This window comes from Brassica napus, chromosome C8, assembly GCF_020379485.1.
Source record: "Brassica napus cultivar Da-Ae chromosome C8, Da-Ae, whole genome shotgun sequence".
Lineage (NCBI taxonomy): Eukaryota > Viridiplantae > Streptophyta > Magnoliopsida > Brassicales > Brassicaceae > Brassica > Brassica napus.
The window spans coordinates 18438623-18458298 of NC_063451.1; the positions used below are offsets into that span (position 1 = coordinate 18438623).

Sequence of the window (19676 nt, forward strand, 5' to 3'; positions counted from 1 at the left end):
CCCTGAAAGAATTATAAGAGAAGTTAGATCACGCACAAATCGATAGACTACACAAACAGCCTTTTAACCAGAGAGAATGTGCGCAAAAGATAGATTAGATTACCATTGAAACATCATATTCAAAGAAACTCTCGCCCGCTCTAGCTTTGTCTTCCCTGCACCAGCCAAACTTTGTCTTTCACATGAGGGTACTTGAATTTCTTGACACCTCTTTCATACACCTTAAGAGCATCTTCGAAATAGCTATTTTCCTCAAGAAGAAAGGCATAATTCAAGATGATCTGAGGCATCCCTATCCAGAAATGCACGGGAGAAAATGTACAAAAAAGACTTTGTGTTTTGTTTGAATCAACTCTTTCTCTTACCCATTTCTATACGCATGTTCTCTTCATTTTGATTCTCACTTTTGCTCCTTCAAAGCAACCACTTGTGCAGTAACAATCCAAGCTTGGTCATGGAACCAAATATAAACTGACCGGTGAAAAGACTGTTTTTAGAAAGAAAAAAGAAGAAGCTAACCAGTAACCACCCATAGTTTTCTTAGATCCACCAATTGATGACCCTTGAACACGAATATGCCTGCGCATATCTCCACTTCGCGGTAATAATATGTGATTCTCAAGAAATCTGGATCCATATTTTTCAATCAGAATCTAACAAAAATGAAGATACATCACATAAATTCACTTAGCCCACATACATAAAAGACATCTAAAAAAAATAAGATGAAACTGATTGAAGGACATAACGTTTGGATATACTCACTCATAATTAAATATGGTTGATTTTCTGTTGTTGTAGATGATTGCATGTTGGACCGAGATACCATGAATCTGTGATAGAACATTATGAATTAGAATATTTTTATTCATAGATACTTATTCATAAAATGTATCAGTACCTTTCGTTCCTCTACCAAAGCTCAGTCTTAGACTCAAGCCTGCTATATTCCATTGACCAGTTCATCTGTGCCTACGCAATTAATTTTCATAGTGTAAGACATTTTATACATTTTGCTAGTAAGTTTAAAACACATTCAAGGTATTGGGCATAAATATATGCTTGACAGAGATTTGGAGATTATTAAACATATATTAATGTGGGAATCAAGAGATTTTAGTTGTTTCTCGACTTAAGAGTACCTCTCAAAGCATTGTAGAAACATGGTGAATAGTCTTTTATAAAATAAGATTTATCTCGCCAACTGATCTAAGACTTTTATTTGCCACACCATTTATCGATTGAATCGTAAAGATAAAATATGCTTGTTGAAGTAAACTTTCAAGCTAAGAACACATACCCAGGTGTAGCGACAACCATTTCTCTGTTGTTGGTGCGAAGAACATCTGTATATGAAATGGTTGTCAATAGAATCAGAGCAGAGTTGGAGCAAGTAAGAAGATTACGACACTGTCAGATTCGCTACTCAATTTTAAAAGGTGACAGCTTTGCAAAACTTATCCGGAACTCTTTCATGGACCACACTGTCAGATTCAAGCACGTGTAGGCGACACTTTTGCAGAATCTTGTAGAAATGGAACCTCTAACCAGTTACTATGGTCAACAGAAGAGAAATCTATTTACTATCAGGATAAAAAATTCTAAAAAAAAAATTAAAGCTTTAACCTTTAAGAGTGGTTATCTAACCGTTTCCGCCGTTAATTATGTCACTACCTAGGCCGTCGTCATCAAACTCTGGCTCTAAATAGTTCAAGTCTCATAATTCGACACTGTATCCTAACCCGCACTTTGTCTTCTCAATTACCTCCAAGCTAGGCTTCGACGGCTATAAAGGAAACAAAATTGGAAGATGAGGGTACTTCCGACTCCGATGGCACCGGTGGTATGTCGTTAAATTATAAGGCTACAGGAGACTTGCCTTGCCGGAGGTATGAATCGATACCAAGGCCATAGCTTGATATTCTTGTATGGAGGTTCTACTACGTGGTTTGATGTAAGTTTCAGTAAAGGAGTTATATAAGATGGAAAACAAAGGGAGGCGAAAAGAAAATATGCCTCATGAAGATAAGAGTAAATAAGTGAACTAAATGTGTTATCGGAGATCCACGGAAATCGGAAACGATGGTGGTGGAGTGGAAGAGTTGCGTCAAGCAAGATGGGCATTGTTATAATGGGCCACTTTGATTTGTTATAAGCCCAAAATGATGTGTCGAGTTAAATTGATATGATGTGGCAAAAAGACTCTCTGTCATTGGCTGATTTAATTGAAAGACGTGGACACGCCGAGAGATGAGCATTAAGCCCTTTTAGTATTGTAAGATACCGACAGATTTGTGCCAAAACAATAACTAATTAATTATCGCACATGCGACATGCCAAGCATTTGCAGAATGATGATTAAACCGGATCTACTACCTCTACTGGTGAAGCTTTTTTGCCCTAAGGGTGCAAGTGTCAGATCCGAGTCTCATCAGCTGTGAGGAGAAGATATAGCAACCGGCTCTTGTCCTTGTTGAAAACTAAACTTGATTTGGATCAAACATCATTGGGTTAATCATGTGTTGATCCAAAACTTAGCCCAAATTCTAGAAAAATCATCCACCTCCTTAAAATAAAAATCTAGATATTCTTATAGAATTATCTAGAAAATTAGGATAAAATAATCTAGATATTATGTTAGAATTATCTAGATTTAGGATTAAAATATTTGAGATATTTTGTATAATGGAGGCTATAAATACTTCCACTCCCCTTTCATTTTGTATCATCAAGAAGTATCCAAGTTTGTAAGAATCATCTAAGTAATAAGAATCATCTTCTAAATTATAAAAACTTTCTTCTTCACAAAACTTTTTTTCTCTTCAAATACTTAAACACTTTCTCCATCTTTATAAAATTTTTCATTCCAACAAAGTGGTATCAGAGCTACAAGTTCCTTTTGAAGATGGCAAACAATGGTGTTCCCTTCCAAGTTCCATTGCTCACTAAGAGCAACTATGACAATTGGAGTCTTAGGCTGATGGCTATCCTAGGACCACACGATGTGTGGGAGATAGTCGAGAAAGGCTTCAATGAACCGGAGAATGATGGTGGTCTATCTCAAACTCAAAAGGATGGTTTGAGAGATTCAAGGAAGAGAGACAATAAGGCTCTCTGTCTAATCTATCAAGGATTAGATGAAGATACATTTGAGAAGGTTGCTGGAGCAAAGACATCCAAAGAAGCATGGGAGAAGCTTCAGACATCTTACAAGGGAGCGGGACAAGTTAAGAAGGTACGTCTTCAAACTCTAAGAGGAGAATTTGAAGCATTACAAATGAAGGAAGGAGAACTCATCTCAGATTACTTCTCAAGAGTCTTGACGGTTACTAATAACCTAAAAAGAAATGGTGAGAAGTTAGATGAGGTAAGAATCATGGAGAAAGTTCTTAGATCATTGGATTCAAAATTCGAGCATATCGTCACTGTGATTGAAGAGACAAAAGACTTGGAGACTATGACAATGGAGCAACTTCTTGGATCACTACAAGCTTATGAAGAAAAGAAGAAGAAGAAAGAAGATATTGTGGAGCAAGTTCTCAAGATGAGAATTGATCACAAGGAAGAAAGTGGCCGAAGCAATCTAAGACGTGGTGGCGGTCATTTCCGAGGACGAGGTCATGGTGTAAATGGACGAGGTTGGAGACCATATGAAGATAACTCCAACCAAAGAGGAGAGAATTCATCAAGAGGTCGTGGAAGAGGAAACCCAAAATCAAGGTACGATAAAACAAACATCAAATGCTATGCTATAGTTGTGGAAAGTTTGGACATTATGCTTCTAAATGCAAAACTACAAACCACAATAGAGTTGAAGAGAAGTCCAACTATGTTGAAGAAAGGAGTAAAGAAGAAGATATGCTAATGATGGCTTACAAGAAGGATGAACCAAATGAGGTTCACAAGTGGTACCTTGATAGTGGTGCAAGCAACCACATGTGTGGGAATAAAAGCATGTTCGTGGAGCTCGATGAATCGGTGAAAACCAATGTGGCTTTGGGAGATGAATCAAAGATGGAGGTGAAAGGTAAAGGAAATATTCTCATCCGCTTGAAGAATGGAGATCATCAATTCATTTCCAACGTTTACTACATTCCAAGCATGAAGACCAACATCTTGAGCCTAGGACAACTCTTAGAGAAAGGTTATGACATTCGACTAAATGATAATAGTCTTTCTTTAAGAGATAATGCAAATAATCTCATCACAAAGGTGCCAATGTCAAGCAATAGAATGTTTGTCCTAAACATTCAAAATGACATTGCACGATGTCTCAAGATATGCTACAAGGAGGAATCTTGGCTTTGGCATCTTCGATTCGGGCATCTAAACTTTGGAGGATTAGAACTACTTTCCAAGAAAGAAATGGTGAAAGGATTACCTTGCATCAATCATCCAAATCAAGTGTGTGAAGGTTTCTTACTTGGAAAGCAATTCAAGATGAGTTTTCCAAAGGAGTCGGAGACAAGAGCAAGAAAGCCACTAGAACTTATACATACAGATGTATGTGGTCCGATCAAACCAAGTTCACTTGGTAAGAGTAACTACTTCCTTCTCTTTATTGATGACTTTTCAAGAAAAACATGGGTTTACTTTTTGAAACAAAAATCAGAAGTGTTTAAAAATTTCAAAAAGTTCAAAGCCCATGTTGAGAAGGAAAGTGGTCTTAAGATCAATTCCATGAGATCAGATCGAGGAGGAGAATTCATGTCCAAGGAGTTTCTGAAGTATTGTGAAGATAATGGCATTCGAAGACAGTTGACGGTGCCAAGAACCCCTCAACAAAATGGAGTAGCGGAAAGAAAGAATAGGACAATACTTGAGATGACAAGAAGCATGCTCAAGAGTAAGAAGCTACCAAAGGAGTTGTGGGCAGAAGCAGTTGCTTGTGCGGTTTATATATCAAACCGTTCTCCAACAAAGAGTGTTTTAAAAAAGACACCACAAGAAGCTTGGAGCGGAAGGAAGCCTGGAGTCTCACACCTAAGAGTCTTTGGAAGCATTACTCACGCTCATGTTCCAGACGAGAAGCGGAGTAAACTAGATGATAAAAGTGAGAAGTACATCTTCATTGGGTATGACGCTAACTCCAAAGGCTACAAGCTCTACAATCCTGAAACAAAAAAGACAATCATTAGTCGGAATGTCATCTTTGATGAAGAAGGAGAATGGGATTGGAGATCAAATAATGAAGACTACAACTTCTTTCCATCCTTTGAAGAAGAGAATGTGGAGCAACCGAGAGAAGAGCCAGCTACACCACCAACTTCACCAACAACAAGTTCTTAAGGAGATGAAAGCTCAAGTGAAAAGACTCCACGTTTTAGAAGTCTACAAGACATCTACGAGGTAACCGAAAATCAAGACAATCTTACTCTATTTTGTCTATTTGCGGATTGCGAGCCTATGAACTTTGAAGAAGCCCAAGAAAAGAAGTCATGGAGAAGTGCAATGGATGAGGAAATCAAGTCGATTCAAAAGAATGATACATGGGAGTTAGCTTCACTTCCAAATGGACACAAGGCAATTGGTGTGAAGTGGGTGTACAAGGCAAAGAAGAACTCTAAAGGAGAAGTTGAAAGGTACAAGGCAAGATTGGTGGCAAAAGGCTATAGTCAAAGAGCCGGGATCGACTATGATGAGGTATTTGCTCCAGTTGCTCGCTTAGAAACGGTTAGACTAATCATTTCATTGGCAGCCCAAAAGAGTTAGAGGATACATCAAATGGATGTCAAATCAGCCTTCTTAAATGGAGACCTTGAGGAAGAAGTCTACATTGAGCAACCACAAGGCTACATAGTTAAAGGAGAAGAAGACAAAGTCTTAAGGCTGAAGAAGGCGCTTTATGGATTAAAGCAAGCACCAAGAGCATGGAACACTCGGATTGATAAGTACTTCAAGGAGAAATGCTTCATCAAGTGTCCATATGAGCATGCACTTTATATCAAAACTCAAAACAATGATATATTGATTGCATGCTTATACGTTGATGACTTGATATTCACTGGCAACAATCCGATTATGTTTGAAGATTTCAAGATGGAGATGACAAAGGAGTTCGAGATGACCGACATTGGATTGATGTCATACTACCTTGGCATTGAAGTAAAGCAAGAAGAAAATGGAATCTTCATTACTCAAGAAGGATATGCTAAAGAGGTGCTTAAGAAGTTCAAGATGGATGACTCAAATCCAGTTTGCACGCCAATGGAATGTGGAGTCAAGTTATCAAAGGAAGAAGAAGGAGAGAGTGTGGATCCAACACTCTTTAAGAGTTTGGTTGGAAGCTTACGATATCTAACGTGCACAAGGCCCGACATCCTACACTCAGTTGGAGTTGTGAGTCGATACATGGAGCATCCAACAACAACTCATTTCAAGGCAGCCAAGAGGATCTATATCAAAAGTACAATCAACTTTGGCTTGTATTACTCTATTTCTGACGATTACAAGCTTGTTGGATATAGCGATAGCGATTGGGGTGGAGACGTAGATGACCGGAAAAGCACAAGTGGCTTCGTATTTTTCATTGGAGAAACCGCTTTCACATGGATGTCAAAGAAGCAACCAATTGTCACTCTTTCTACTTGTGAAGCGGAGTATGTGGCAGCTACTTCATGTGTTTGCCATGCTATTTGGTTACGAAACTTGCTAAAGGAGCTGAACTTACCACAAGAGGAGCCAACGAAAATCTTTGTGGATAACAAGTTGATATCTTCTCAATTTGCTTTGTTTTAACCATTCATTCTAGCATATGCTGACCATTTAGGATAGCATTTAGATATGTTTAGGATTGCATTGCATTACATATGTCCTTATCAGGTGATGGAGATTTCAATTGGTGACTTTGGAGCATTTAGAGATGGTTTGGAGGCAAAAAAGGGGTGATTCTCGAGAAAGAGACGCATTGATCAAGTGTCCCAGCGGCATAAGGAAGTCCCAGCGGCCTTTTGGCCCCTCAAGAAGCCGCTGCCAGCACTGTGAAACGGAGAAGTATGGGAGCGGCCTTACGCAGCGGTGTACCGAAGCCGCTGTAGACGCTCGAGAGATGAAGACTCAAGAAATGAAGACCAAGTGCGGGAGCGGCCTGACGCAGTGGTGTGACGAGACCGCTGGCAAAATACCTCCTTCCCTGCCGCGTTCGTACTTGTCGCAGCGGTGTACCGAAGCCGCTGTAGACGCTCGAGAGATGAAGACTCAAGAAATGGAGACCAAGTGCGGGAGCGGCCTGAGGCAGCGGTGTTACGAGACCGCTGGGAAAATACCTCGTTCCCTGCCACGTTCGTACTTGTCGCAGCGGTGTGATGACGAAGCAAGTAAGCCACTGCGAGTGTCCCAGCGGCTAGGCGGAGCGGTTTCACGTGGCCGCTGCGAGTCAAGAAAGTCAACATTTTCCGGGTTTGACCCGATAATTACCAATTTGTGTTTTGGTTAACCCAGGTTTGTTGGGTTAAACCAGGTTCGACTTTAAGCTACTATAAAGGTCCTTCAGACCTAATTGTAGGATCTTATCTTGTTTTCTATCAAATCACAAAAGTACTTTGAGGTGAAAGATTATATCTTGATCATTTCTCTCTTGTGATTGCTTGATTTTCTTGATCTCTTATCATGTTTAGCACCAAATCATCTTTGATTCTTGGGCTCATCATGGAGAGTAGTGAGTAGTCATCTTTGGATTCATGGGTTAGAGAGATTAAGGGTGATTAAGCTAGATCTAAGGTGTTTAGGTATAGATCAATCTTATTCCTTGCTAGTTGAGGGCTTTTAATGCAATTTTAGAGTTGGCCCTCCAAAGTTGAGCTCTAGGCATTTCATACCCGGAAGGTGTTTGATGAAATGCCTGAACCAACTCTCCTAAGCTTTTAACATCCTTTGCCAAAGGGATTTGTTGTTAAAGGTGTTAAGATGGCTAGTAGACTTGAGATTAATGATTACTTAGGTAACATTCAACCAAGGGAATTTGATGCTTGAGTTATCTAGGTAAATGAGCATTCATCTAGGGATAGAGTTTGCTTAGGATTGTGTCTAGGCCTAAGGAAAATATAAATTGGTTAAAAGTTGACACATTTAGGTTGAATCTTGATCACCCAAGATCAGTTCCCATAGCCCATGAGTTCTCACTTCTTATAAGAAAGAAAACTTGTGCCTTTATTGCATTTTAGGTAGTAAGTTAGTTTCAAATCATCTCAAAAACTGGTAGCACTTAGATTAAGCATGGTCTTGCATTCCCTTTGCATCATAATCACCTAGGATTGGTTCGACAATCTTTTATACTACATTGATTTGATCTTAGACCCTTGAAAAGTCATGTATCAAATTGGCGCCGTTGCCAAATTCTAAGTTGATTGTGACATTGGGATTTAGTCATTTGCTTGAGACTAAGTCAATTTTTATTTAATCGTGTTATTGCTTCTCTTTGTTCTTCTCTCTTTGCATTTCAGGTGTATGAACACAAGGAGCAGAGGTCCAACAAACCTAGTTCCAAGAGTTGAAGACATTAGAGCACTTGAGAGGGAGATAGCAAGACAAAGAAGAGAAGTAGAGCAACAGGCTCACTTGCAAGGGTTGGGGTTTGATATGGAGAATCTGCCTCAAGATGGTGAAGCCCAAGGAGGCAATGGTCCAGGAGCTAATCATTTTAGACCACAGCGCCAGCCACAACATCCACAGCGCCAAGCTCGTGCCATTGGAGCCTATGATCAACCTCACATTCATGGTCATAGGTTGGGAATCAGAGCACCAGCTGTGGAGAACAACAACTTCGAGATCAAGTCAGGGCTGCTCAACACTATAGAGAACAACAAGTATCATGGTCTTGCTGCTGAAGACCCTTTTGATCACTTGTACAAGTTTGATCAGTACTGTGGCTTGTCCAAGACAAATGGTGTTTCTGAAGATGCTTTCAAGCTGAAGCTATTTCCTTTCTCTTTGGGAGACAAGGCACACCAATGGGAGAAGACTCTTCCAAGTGACACTGTCACTACTTGGGAAGATTGCAAGAGAGCTTTCCTAGAAAAGTTTTTCTCTACTTCAAGGACAGCTAAGATCAGGAACGAAATCTCCGGATTTCAACAAAAAGGTCTAGAGAGCTTCAGTGAAGCATGGGAAAGGTTCAAGGGTTATTGGTCTCAGTGCCCTCATCATGGTTTCAGCAAGGAGAGCTTGCTTAGCACCTTCTATAGAGGAGCCTTACCACAGTGCAGAAACAGGCTTGATACTGCCAGCAATGGTTTCTTCTTGGGGAGAACTGAAGAAGAAGCAGAGGAACTGGTGGAGAACATGGCTAAGAGCGACTCAGTCTACAGCGAGGAGCATGATAGGGTCAACAGAAATGATGATCAACAGACAAAGAGAGAGATCAAGTCCCTGCAGGAGAAGATGGACTTGCTTCTTTCTAACCAAGCTAAACAAGAGCAGGTCAACTTTGTGGGTGGTCCTATTCAAGAGATTCCTCCCAAGATTAATGAGGTTGATGGTTTGGAAGGACAAGAAGAGCTGTGCTTCATCAACAACAATGGTTCTTGGTACAGGAAGGAACCTAACTTTCAGTACAACAACTACCAGCAAAAGTCCTACTCAAACAACCAGCAAGGAGGATACCAGCAGAGGCAAAACACTCAGCAAGGGAGCTATCAGCCTAGGCAAAACACCCCTCCTGGTTTCAACAATAACAACAATCAGTCTACTCAAGCTCAAGGAAGTTCTTCACAGGCTCCAGCTTCAGATACAAGTGTGGATGCAATGTTCAAGAAACTTTTGGATTTTCAGGCCAAGAATGAGAAGACAATGGGTTATGAGTTCACGAAAATTCACTCCAAGATTGATGGAAGTTACAATGAGCTCAACAACAAGATCCGCCATTTGGAGAATCAGTTTGCTTCAATGAACTCTCAGCCAAGTCGCCAACAAGGGGCATTACCTGGAAAGCCAGAGCAAAATCCCAAGGAGACAATGAAAGCCATCACCCTTAGGAGTGGAAAACAGCTACCACCAAGAACTCTCATTAGGGATAATGAGAAGCAAGATGGGGAGGTGGTCATCAATGTGGATGATGATGTAGTTATTATGGATGAGAAGACCAATGAAGAGATCTTGGAGAAAATAGTTGAAGCAAAAGGAAAGGGTAAAATTGGAGAAGAAAAGAAGGGGGAGAACAAGAATGAAGTTGCTACTTCATCAAAAGAAGCTCTATTCAATCCTCCTCCCTATGAACCAAAACTTCCTTTTCCCGGTAGATTCAAGAGACAGCTTTTGGAGCAATACAAGGCTTTATTTGAGAAACAAATGAGTGAAGTTCAGATTACTATGCCCATAATTGATGCCTTCATGCTAGTGCCTCAATACAGCAAGTTCCTCAAGGATGCTGTAACTAAGAAGAAGAAGGAGATGGAAGGCATGGTGGTTCTTACTCATGAGTGTAGTGCTATTATCCAAAGGCTAACCATCCCTAAGAAGCTTGAAGATCCAGGAAGCTTTACTTTACCTTGTGCCATTGGGCAATTTACTTTTGAGAGGTGTCTATGCGATTTGGGAGCAAGTGTGAGCCTTATGCCTCTCTCCATTGCTAAAAGGCTTGGCTTTACACAATACAAGAAGTGTAGACTCTCTCTTGTGCTAGCTGATCGCTCAGTGAAGATTCCCATTGGTATCCTAGAAGATCTCCCTGTCATGGTTGGAAATTGTGAGATCCCTACAGATTTTTTTGGTGTTAGAGATGGATGAAGAACCAACAGATCCTTTAATATTGGGGAGACCTTTCTTGGCTACAGCAGGAGCAGTTGTGAATGTTAAGGAAGGGAAGATTGATCTTCACCTTGGAAAGGGAAACATTCTTCACTTTGACATCAAGGAGGTGATGAAGAAGCCTATTACTCAAAGCCAAGCATTCTACATTGAGGAGATGGAGGTGTTAGCTGATGAACTTCTAGAGGAGTTGGCACTTGAAGACTCTCTACAACATGCCTTAACAATTGAGAGAGAGGTCCAAATGGTTGAGAACAAGGAAAGTGATGCTTATGTGAAGATGCTGGACTCTCACAGAGAGATTAGTGATGAAGAACAGAATGAGGAGATTTCATATGAGGATCACCATGCTTCCCCAACTTCTCAACAAGAGAATCTCCAAGAGGATGATTGGAGTGAACTCAAAGCACCAAAAGTGGAGCTTAAACCTCTTCCCCATGGTGTAAGGTATGCTTTCCTTGGCCCTAATGAGACTTACCCTGTCATAGTGAGTAGTGAGCTTAGTGAAGATGAATTGTCTAAACTTTTGAATGAACTTAAAAAGTATAGAAAGGCAATAGGCTACTCACTAGATGATATTAAAGGGCTATCACCTTCTTTATGCATGCATAGGATACATCTAGAGGATGAATCTATGACTTCTATAGAACATCAAAGAAGGTTGAACCCCAACTTGAAGGATGTTGTTAAGAAAGAGATTCTAAAACTCTTAGATGCAGGAGTCATCTATCCTATTTCGGATAGCAAATGGGTGTCTCCTGTGCATGTTGTTCCAAAGAAAGGAGGAATGACTGTGGTTAAAAATGATAAGGATGAACTAATACCAACAAGAACAATAACAGGACATAGGATGTGCATAGATTATCGAAAACTTAACAAAGCATCTAGAAAGGATCATTTTCCATTGCCATTCATTGATCAAATGCTTGAGAGACTTGCAAATCATCCATATTATTGTTTTCTTGATGGGTATTCAGGGTTCTTCCAAATCCCCATACATCCAAATGATCAAGAGAAAACGACTTTCACATGCCCCTATGGTACCTTTGCTTATCGAAGGATGCCATTTGGGCTATGTAATGCTCCAGCCACTTTCCAAAGATGCATGATGTCTATTTTCTCTGATCTTATAGAGGATGTTGTGGAGGTGTTTATGGATGATTTCTCTGTCTACGGATCTTCGTTTTCTGCTTGTTTGTCAAATCTTAGCAGGGTCCTCAAGAGATGTGAAGAGACCAACCTTGTGCTGAACTGGGAGAAGTGTCACTTCATGGTTAAGGAAGGGATTGTGCTTGGACACAAGATTTCAGAGAGGGGGATTGAGGTAGACAAGGCCAAGATTGAAGTGATGGTTGGGTTAGCTGCACCAAAGACGGTTAAAGACATTAGAAGCTTCCTCGGTCATGCTGGATTCTATAGAAGATTCATCCAAGACTTCTCGATGATAGCAAGGCCAATGACTAAGCTTCTATGCAAGGAGGCTGCATTCGTCTTTGATTGGGAATGTCTACAAGCCTTCAAGAAGTTGAAGGAGAAGCTGGTTAGCGCCCCAATTGTGCAGCCACCAGATTGGGATCTCCCCTTTGAGATCATGTGTGATGCTAGTGACTATGCTGTGGGAGCTGTTCTTGGTCAAAAGAAAGACAAGAAGACTCATGTGATCTACTATGCGAGTAAAACTCTTGATGAAGCCCAAATGAAGTATGCCACAACTGAGAAGGAGTTGCTAGCCATTGTCTACGCCTTTGAAAAGTTCAGAAGCTACTTAGTTGGGTCGAAGGTCATAGTCTACACTGATCATGCTGCATTGAGACACCTCATGGCCAAGAAGGATGCTAAGCCAAGGCTGTTGAGGTGGATCTTGCTGTTACAAGAGTTTGACCTTGAGATTAGAGACAAGCCAGGAGTTGAGAATAGTGTAGCAGATCACTTGTCTAGACTGAAGATTGAGAGTGGGATCCCTATTGATGAAGGGCTTCCAGAAGAGCAAATCATGGCCATTGGAGCGGTGGTAGCAGCTTGTGAAACTGGAAAGAAACTTGAAGAAGTGAAGGCAACTGAAGAGAAAGGGCCTTGGTATGCTGATTTGGTGAACTACTTAGCTTGTGGGAGAGAGCCACTTGATCTTGAGGGATATGCCAAGAAGAAGTTCTACAAAGATGTGAAGCGATACTATTGGGATGAACCTTACCTCTACATCCTTTGTAGAGATCAACTCTATAGAAGAGCAGTAGCTGATGAAGAAGTTGAAGGGATCCTCACACACTGTCATGGATCATCCTATGGAGGGCACTTTGCTACTTTCAAGACTGTCTCAAAGGTGTTACAAGCTGGGTTTTGGTGGCCTCATATGTTCAAAGACACTCAAGACTTTGTCTCTAGGTGTGATTCATGCCAAAGGAGAGGAAACATCACCAAAAGAAATGAGATGCCTCAAAACCCAATTCTAGAAGTGGAGGTGTTTGATGTGTGGGGTATTGACTTCATGGGACCATTCCCATCATCTTTTGGCAACAAATACATCCTTGTAGCTGTTGACTACGTCTCCAAGTGGGTAGAAGCTGTGGCAAGTCCCACCAATGATTCTAGGGTGGTGATAAAGATGTTCAAAAGTACCATCTTTCCAAGGTTTGGAGTTCCAAGAGCTGTCATCAGTGATGGGGGTTCTCACTTCATCAACAAGCTGTTTGAAAGTCTTCTCAAGAAGAATGGTGTGAAGCATAAGGTTGCAACACCATACCATCCTCAGACAAGTGGACAAGTTGAGATCTCCAACAGAGAAATCAAGTCTATCTTGGAGAAAACAGTGGGGACTACAAGGAAGGATTGGTCCATCAAGCTAGATGATGCACTATGGGCTTATAGGACTGCTTACAAGACTCCTTTAGGAACCACGCCTTTCAACCTTGTGTATGGGAAGGCTTGTCATCTACCGGTTGAACTTGAGTACAAAGCATTGTGGGCTGTTAAGTTGCTGAACTTTGACATCAAGAGTGCAAAGGAGAAGAGACTTCTCCAACTCAATGAACTGGAGGAGATCCGACTTGATGCTTTTGAGAACTCAAGGATTTACAAGGAGAAAACCAAAGCTTTTCATGACAAGAAGATCTTGAAGAGAGAATTCAATGCTGGAGATCAAGTGCTTCTCTACAACTCTAGACTGAAGTTGTTCCCCGGGAAGCTCAAGTCAAGATGGTCCGGTCCTTTCAAGATCAAGGAAGTTAGGCCATATGGGGCAATTGTGTTATGGAATAAGGATGGTGGAGACTTTACAGTCAATGGACAGAGGGTTAAGCTCTACATGGGAGCCACAACAGAGGATGAGAGAACCTCAGTTCCTCTCTCCGATCCCATTCTCGCCTAGCCAAGAATAAAGGAAGTCAAGCTAGAGACTTAAAACAAGCTCACTTGGGAGGAAGTCCCATGTCTATCCTTGTACATATTTTTATTTTTTTTTCTATTTCTAGTATGTCTTTGGCTATTTTTCTGTGTCTATCAGACCTTCAGGTCCAAGAGGAGAGATTATGGCATTAAACGAGGTGTGGTGAGGTTCAAAACGCTCACAGCGGCCAACCACAGCGGTCTACACATACCGCTGCGACTAAATGAGAAATATGCTCGAAGTCTCACAGCGGTATCATGGAGCGGTCTCATCAAACCGCTGTGAAAATACTCTACCCCCTGCCCGATTCGTACTTGTCGCAGCGGTCTGTGAGATTTTGAGGCAATAAGCCGCTGTGAGAGGCGCAGCGGTCTGGCGGAGCGGTTTACGGCGACCGCTGCGACACTCAATTGCGCGTACCGGCGTCGATTTCCGGTTCAATTCAACTGAACCGGATCGAAATCACCAAAACCCGACGCGAGACACTCCTTCTTCCTCTCTACAATCGTATCTCTCTCTCTCTCCCTTATCAAAAACTCCATACTTTCATTCTCTCCAACATAAAAACTCATAAATCTCTCAATTCTTCACCAAATTCGTTGATTCAAGTTGCTATCTCTGTGATTTCACTTAGACTTTTCATTTCCCTACTCTTGTTTATCTGAAACAAGCTAAGGTATAGAGAAATCGTCATCTTATTTTCGGATTTAAAATTTCCATTTTTTAAAAAAGTGGTTGCATGGTTGATTTCTTGTTCAATACTCGTTAATTATGTCCTTTTAAGCTTGATTGATGAGTTGGGTAGATGAAAAACGTGTTTAATTGACCTGAATTCGAATTTGAAAAAGTTAGGGTTCATATTGGGGATTTTCGAAATTTGAAATGGAGTGATTGTTTGATGTTAAAATTGAGTTTATTGAGTCATAGAAGATGAGTATGAATGCCATTAGCTGTTTTTGAACTCATTAACTCTTTCCAAGCTTAAATTTGTTTCTTATTGATCATGTCACTTATACAATTTCGAGCTTGTTGATAGCAGGACATGGGGAAAGATCGCGGTCCCGGAACTGATCGCATTGTGGATGTAGGCACTTCGTCTCGAGCTGGGACAAGAACCAACCCACCACGAGCAGGCCGATCAAGGCCAAATCCACCAGCTCAAGTTTCCCGGCGCAGAGCTCCACAGCAAAGAGAAAAGTCGCCAGCTGACAGAGCGACATTAGAGGCAGAGATCGAAGAGATGATAGAAGAGGGTCTTAGAGCTGATACTGAAGATGAGGAGGAAGAAACACCTGCTCCCAAGCCAGCTAAGAAGCGGAAGAGAGTGCCCCCAACCAGCAAACCGACTTCAGCACAACTCTATGAGCGCCTTTATGATGATGTCAAATGGAACCCCATGAGATTTCCGGATGCTGAAGCTCTTCATGCGCTTGGGATCTATGAAGATGTAAGGATGATTCTCCGGAACATGGGCATGGAGTCACTACTTGGCATGAGCTACGGGATTCACAAGGAGGCCTCTTGTGAGTTTTTGTCTACATTCTTCGTGCAATACCATTACGACGAACATAGGACCGAGGGGTTTGGGCGCATCAGTTTTAAGATCAATGAGAAAACCTATAAGGTGGGTTTCAAGAAGCTAAGCTCCATTCTCGGTTTCTCGGACAACCGTGGGTCATTTCTACCTGCTAGGTCGGCAATTGTGGATGACATATGGACAGTGATTACGGGGTGGTCGCGTACAGCTGGAGAGGACAAGAGCAATGACATCTCCAACCCGGGAGTGAGATATGCCCACAAGGTCCTTACTCACACCTTTTACTCACGGAGAGAACCGGGCGGAGCAAATGATGATGAGCTCAAACTTCTAGCTCTTGGACTTCTCCCTATTCTTGAGGAAGGAACGCTACTCCACACCGATCCGGAAGATTTTGAGGATTTGGGACTTGTGGGACTGTTGATGAAGCGGTTTGAGTACTACCGAGATTGGGCTTGGACAACTCCGAATGAGAAACCGACACTGTTTATCGGGAGCTTCATTACTCCGATCTTGGAAGCATTTGGGATAGATTTGGGACCTCAGGATCATGCTCCAGCCTCCATTGATCTCGCTTACTTGAAGAAAACCCATTTCCTCACCGGCCAATCTGGCGATCGGTATGGTTACCCCTTTTGGTCCACTGATCTCGAACCTGAGCAGCTACAGATATTCCTACCTTGTGAGAGATTGACGACGCTATCTGATCCTCGGCATGTACTTTTCGCTCCAGCTGCTCATGAGCTCATTCCCGCAGATTTTGGTGTACTCGAGACCATCACCAAAGCGCGCAAAAAGAAGACCAAGGCCAGTTCTTCTCGGGCAGCTCGTCCTAGTGATGCTGATGACGAAGGACCGACCACACCAGCCTCGGTGCATGGGACAGAGAGATACCACTTTCAGCCTTATGGTGGAGTTACACCGAACTTTGCATTGCGCCAAGCTCTCTCTCAAAATGCCAAGTTGCTTCGGTGGAACAAGATGCAAGATTCCACCATCCACAAGCTGAAGAACTCAGTGAAAGCGCTTAAGAGACAGATGAAAAAGGTCACTGCACTTCTCTCTCAAGTGTCTATCGGTTCTGGTTGTCAACGGGATGACGTGTTGGCAGCTGCTGGTCCATCTACTCTCCCATACCCCGTCTTCTATGGACCTCCTCGTTCCCCGGAGTACCGACTCCGTCGTAGACGCAGGAACACAGCTCCTCCACCCCGAGCCTCCTCCAACGAGTCTCCTTCAGTCGCTACCGACGACGACGACACGGAGGGAGCATCCTCCTTTGCTTAGCCAGGTTTCATCATCACCCTTCCTTTGTATATATCAGTTTTTCTTTGCATTTATTTCTCTTTTCGGTATCTCCTCCTACTTTCTAACACAGAGACTGTGTGAACAAAGTTTGGGGGAGGTATCAAGTATTTGATCATGTTTTCTTTGATGAATTGAGTCTCATGCATCGCATTGTACATACATATATGCATAGAAAAAACCAAAAAAATATAAAAATTTGAAAACACAAAAAGAAACATGTAGTTGCATCACTTGCACTTTTAAGATTGAGTCTAGAGCATATAGGTTGCATTCACTTGCATTGGGAATAATGATTTAAAATGCCTTGCAAAGAACCCTTGTCTAGAACTCAAAATGACACCCTAGTTAAACATATCAAGTAGCTTAAGCATCTCTTGAAAACCTTGTACGCTTCGAGCCTTGAAAACTCATCTTGAAACTTGTTTGCTTGCTTGATGTTAGCATTGTTCTTAAGATCAGCTCCAATCTAAACTTGGCTTGAATGAACTTAATCTCTCTTGCATATGGGCATTTGCATACTTGATCATGGATCTCATACACATTTGGGTTATCTTATTCCTTCATACCTATCTTTGTTAACCCAAATGGCACTCCTTACCCTAAAACCCTAACCATTCTTTGAGACCAAACATTGAATTGCATGAGTGAGGCCTCTTTTGATAGCTTGTCATGTGCAAAATCTTGAGAGTATTGGAGGCGACATAGGTTTATTCTCATCTCTTGCTAGCACAATGAGTTAGCATTTGGGGATGGTGAGAGGGGTTTGTGTTTTTAAATTTCAATATCTTGGGTTTGGAGAGTGAGAAAGATGAGAGATATGAAAATAAAGCTCCTAGGGATATATAAAAAAAAAAAAAAAAAAAAATGATAATAAGAAGCTCTTGATTATGCAACAAAGAACCTTCCCCCTAAAAAAAAAAAGAAGATCAAAAAGAAGTTGGGGAAGGAAATGAAAAAAGGGGTTAGAGCTTGTGGAAAGTGGATTAAAATCCCTAGTGAGTGGGTCATAAAAAAAAAAAAAAGAGTTGTACATTGGGTGAGTGATGTGAGGGGTTTTAGATTGATTTTTTGAGATGATGATAAAGAGGGTAGAACTTGTGATCATTTATAACAAAATGGGGTAGAATGATGAGAATGAATCTATGTATGCATGAGTTGCTTCTAATCTTAGATAAATTTTGCATAATGATCAAGCTCCTTGTTTTGAGTGATAACCACCCTTAAATAAAAGACATTTGAACCCATCTCTTCATTCATATTAGACCATTGCATACCTAGCCAAATGATTGAGATCATGTGCCCATTTGTGAGATTTCACCTTGTGTGTGTGTGTGTGTGAATCAATGTGAGAGCTGATTGAAGGGACTTGTTGGTAGAAAGTATTGCAACTTGAGTAGAGAAAAAAAGAGTATGGATAGGCCTAGAGAAGCTAGAGTATATTAAGGAGAATGCTCATGCTATTTGCTATGTTTCTTTAGGATGTTAAGTTGAGTGCTAGGAAGTGTTACTTTTGGCTATGAGTTCCCACCTTCAAACCTCTCTCTCTTATGAGTTCTTACAAGGTCACTTGAGGACAAGTAAGATACAAGTTTGGGGGAGTTGATATCTTCTCAATTTGCATTGTTTTAACCATTCATTCTAGCATATGCTGACCATTTAGGATAGCATTTAGATATGTTTAGGATTGCATTGCATTACATATGTCCTTATCAGGTGATGGAGATTTCAATTGGTGACTTTGGAGCATTTAGAGATGGTTTGGAGGCAAAAAGGGGTGATTCTCGAGAAAGAGACGCATTGATCAAGTGTCCCAGCGGCATAAGGAAGTCCCAGCGGCCTTTTGGCCCCTCAAGAAGCCGCTGCCAGCGCTGTGAAACGGAGAAGTATGGGAGCGGCCTTACGCAGCGGTGTACCGAAGCCGCTGTAGACGCTCGAGAGATGAAGACTCAAGAAATGAAGACCAAGTGCGGGAGCGGCCTGACGCAGCGGTGTGACGAGACCGCTGGCAAAATACCTCCTTCCCTGCCGCGTTTGTACTTGTCGCAGCGGTGTACCGAAGCCGCTGTAGACGCTCGAGAGATGAAGACTCAAGAAATGGAGACCAAGTGCGGGAGCGGCCTGAGGCAGCGGTGTTGCGAGACCGCTGGGAAAATACCTCGTTCCCTGCCGCGTTCGTACTTGTCGCAGCGGTGTGATGACGAAGCAAGTAAGCCGCTGCGAGTGTCCCAGCGGCTAGGCGGAGCGGTTTCACGTGGCCGCTGCGAGTCAAGAAAGTCAACATTTTCCGGGTTTGACCAGATAATTACCAATTTGTGTTTTGGTTAACCCAGGTTTGTTGGGTTAAACCAGGTTCGACTTTAAGCTACTATAAAGGTCCTTCAGACCTAATTGTAGGATCTTATCTTGTTTTCTATCAAATCACAAAAGTACTTTGAGGTGAAAGATTATATCTTGATCATTTCTCTCTTGTGATTGCTTGATTTTCTTGATCTCTTATCATGTTTAGCACCAAATCATCTTTGATTCTTGGGCTCATCATGGAGAGTAGTGAGTAGTCATCTTTGGATTCATGGGTTAGGGAGATTAAGGGTGATTAAGCTAGATCTAAGGTGTTTAGGTATAGATCAATCTTATTCCTTGCTAGTTGAGGGCTTTTAATGCAATTTTAGAGTTGGCCCCTCCAAAGTTGAGCTCTAGGCATTTCAT

The 19676-nt window shown here is 41.7% G+C and overlaps 3 protein-coding genes and 1 non-coding gene across 4 annotated transcripts; 3 read left to right on the forward strand and 1 right to left on the reverse strand.

Annotated features, from left to right (window-relative positions):
- Positions 1–2905: 2905 nt before the first annotated feature.
- On the forward strand, positions 2906–3865 carry LOC125591887. Its single transcript, XM_048766792.1, has one exon. It carries the CDS (start codon positions 2906–2908, stop codon positions 3863–3865), a length of 960 nt encoding a protein of 319 aa, XP_048622749.1.
- A 2174-nt stretch (positions 3866–6039) lies between these two features.
- Positions 6040–6738, forward strand: LOC125591888 (secreted RxLR effector protein 161-like). The gene is made up of 2 exons (XM_048766793.1): positions 6040–6224; positions 6312–6738. Exons 1-2 carry the CDS (start codon positions 6040–6042, stop codon positions 6736–6738), a joined length of 612 nt encoding a protein of 203 aa, XP_048622750.1.
- Positions 6739–6862: 124 nt separating this feature from the next.
- LOC106435440 lies at positions 6863–14136 on the forward strand. Its single transcript, XM_048766794.1, has 4 exons — positions 6863–7316; positions 9041–9468; positions 9550–10645; positions 10713–14136. Exons 1-4 carry the CDS (start codon positions 6863–6865, stop codon positions 14105–14107), a joined length of 5373 nt encoding a protein of 1790 aa, XP_048622751.1. The 3' UTR covers positions 14108–14136.
- Positions 9043–9149, reverse strand: LOC125592247. Its single transcript, XR_007328085.1, has one exon. It is a non-coding gene; the product is annotated as a small nucleolar RNA R71 (small nucleolar RNA).
- Positions 14137–19676: the final 5540 nt, after the last annotated feature.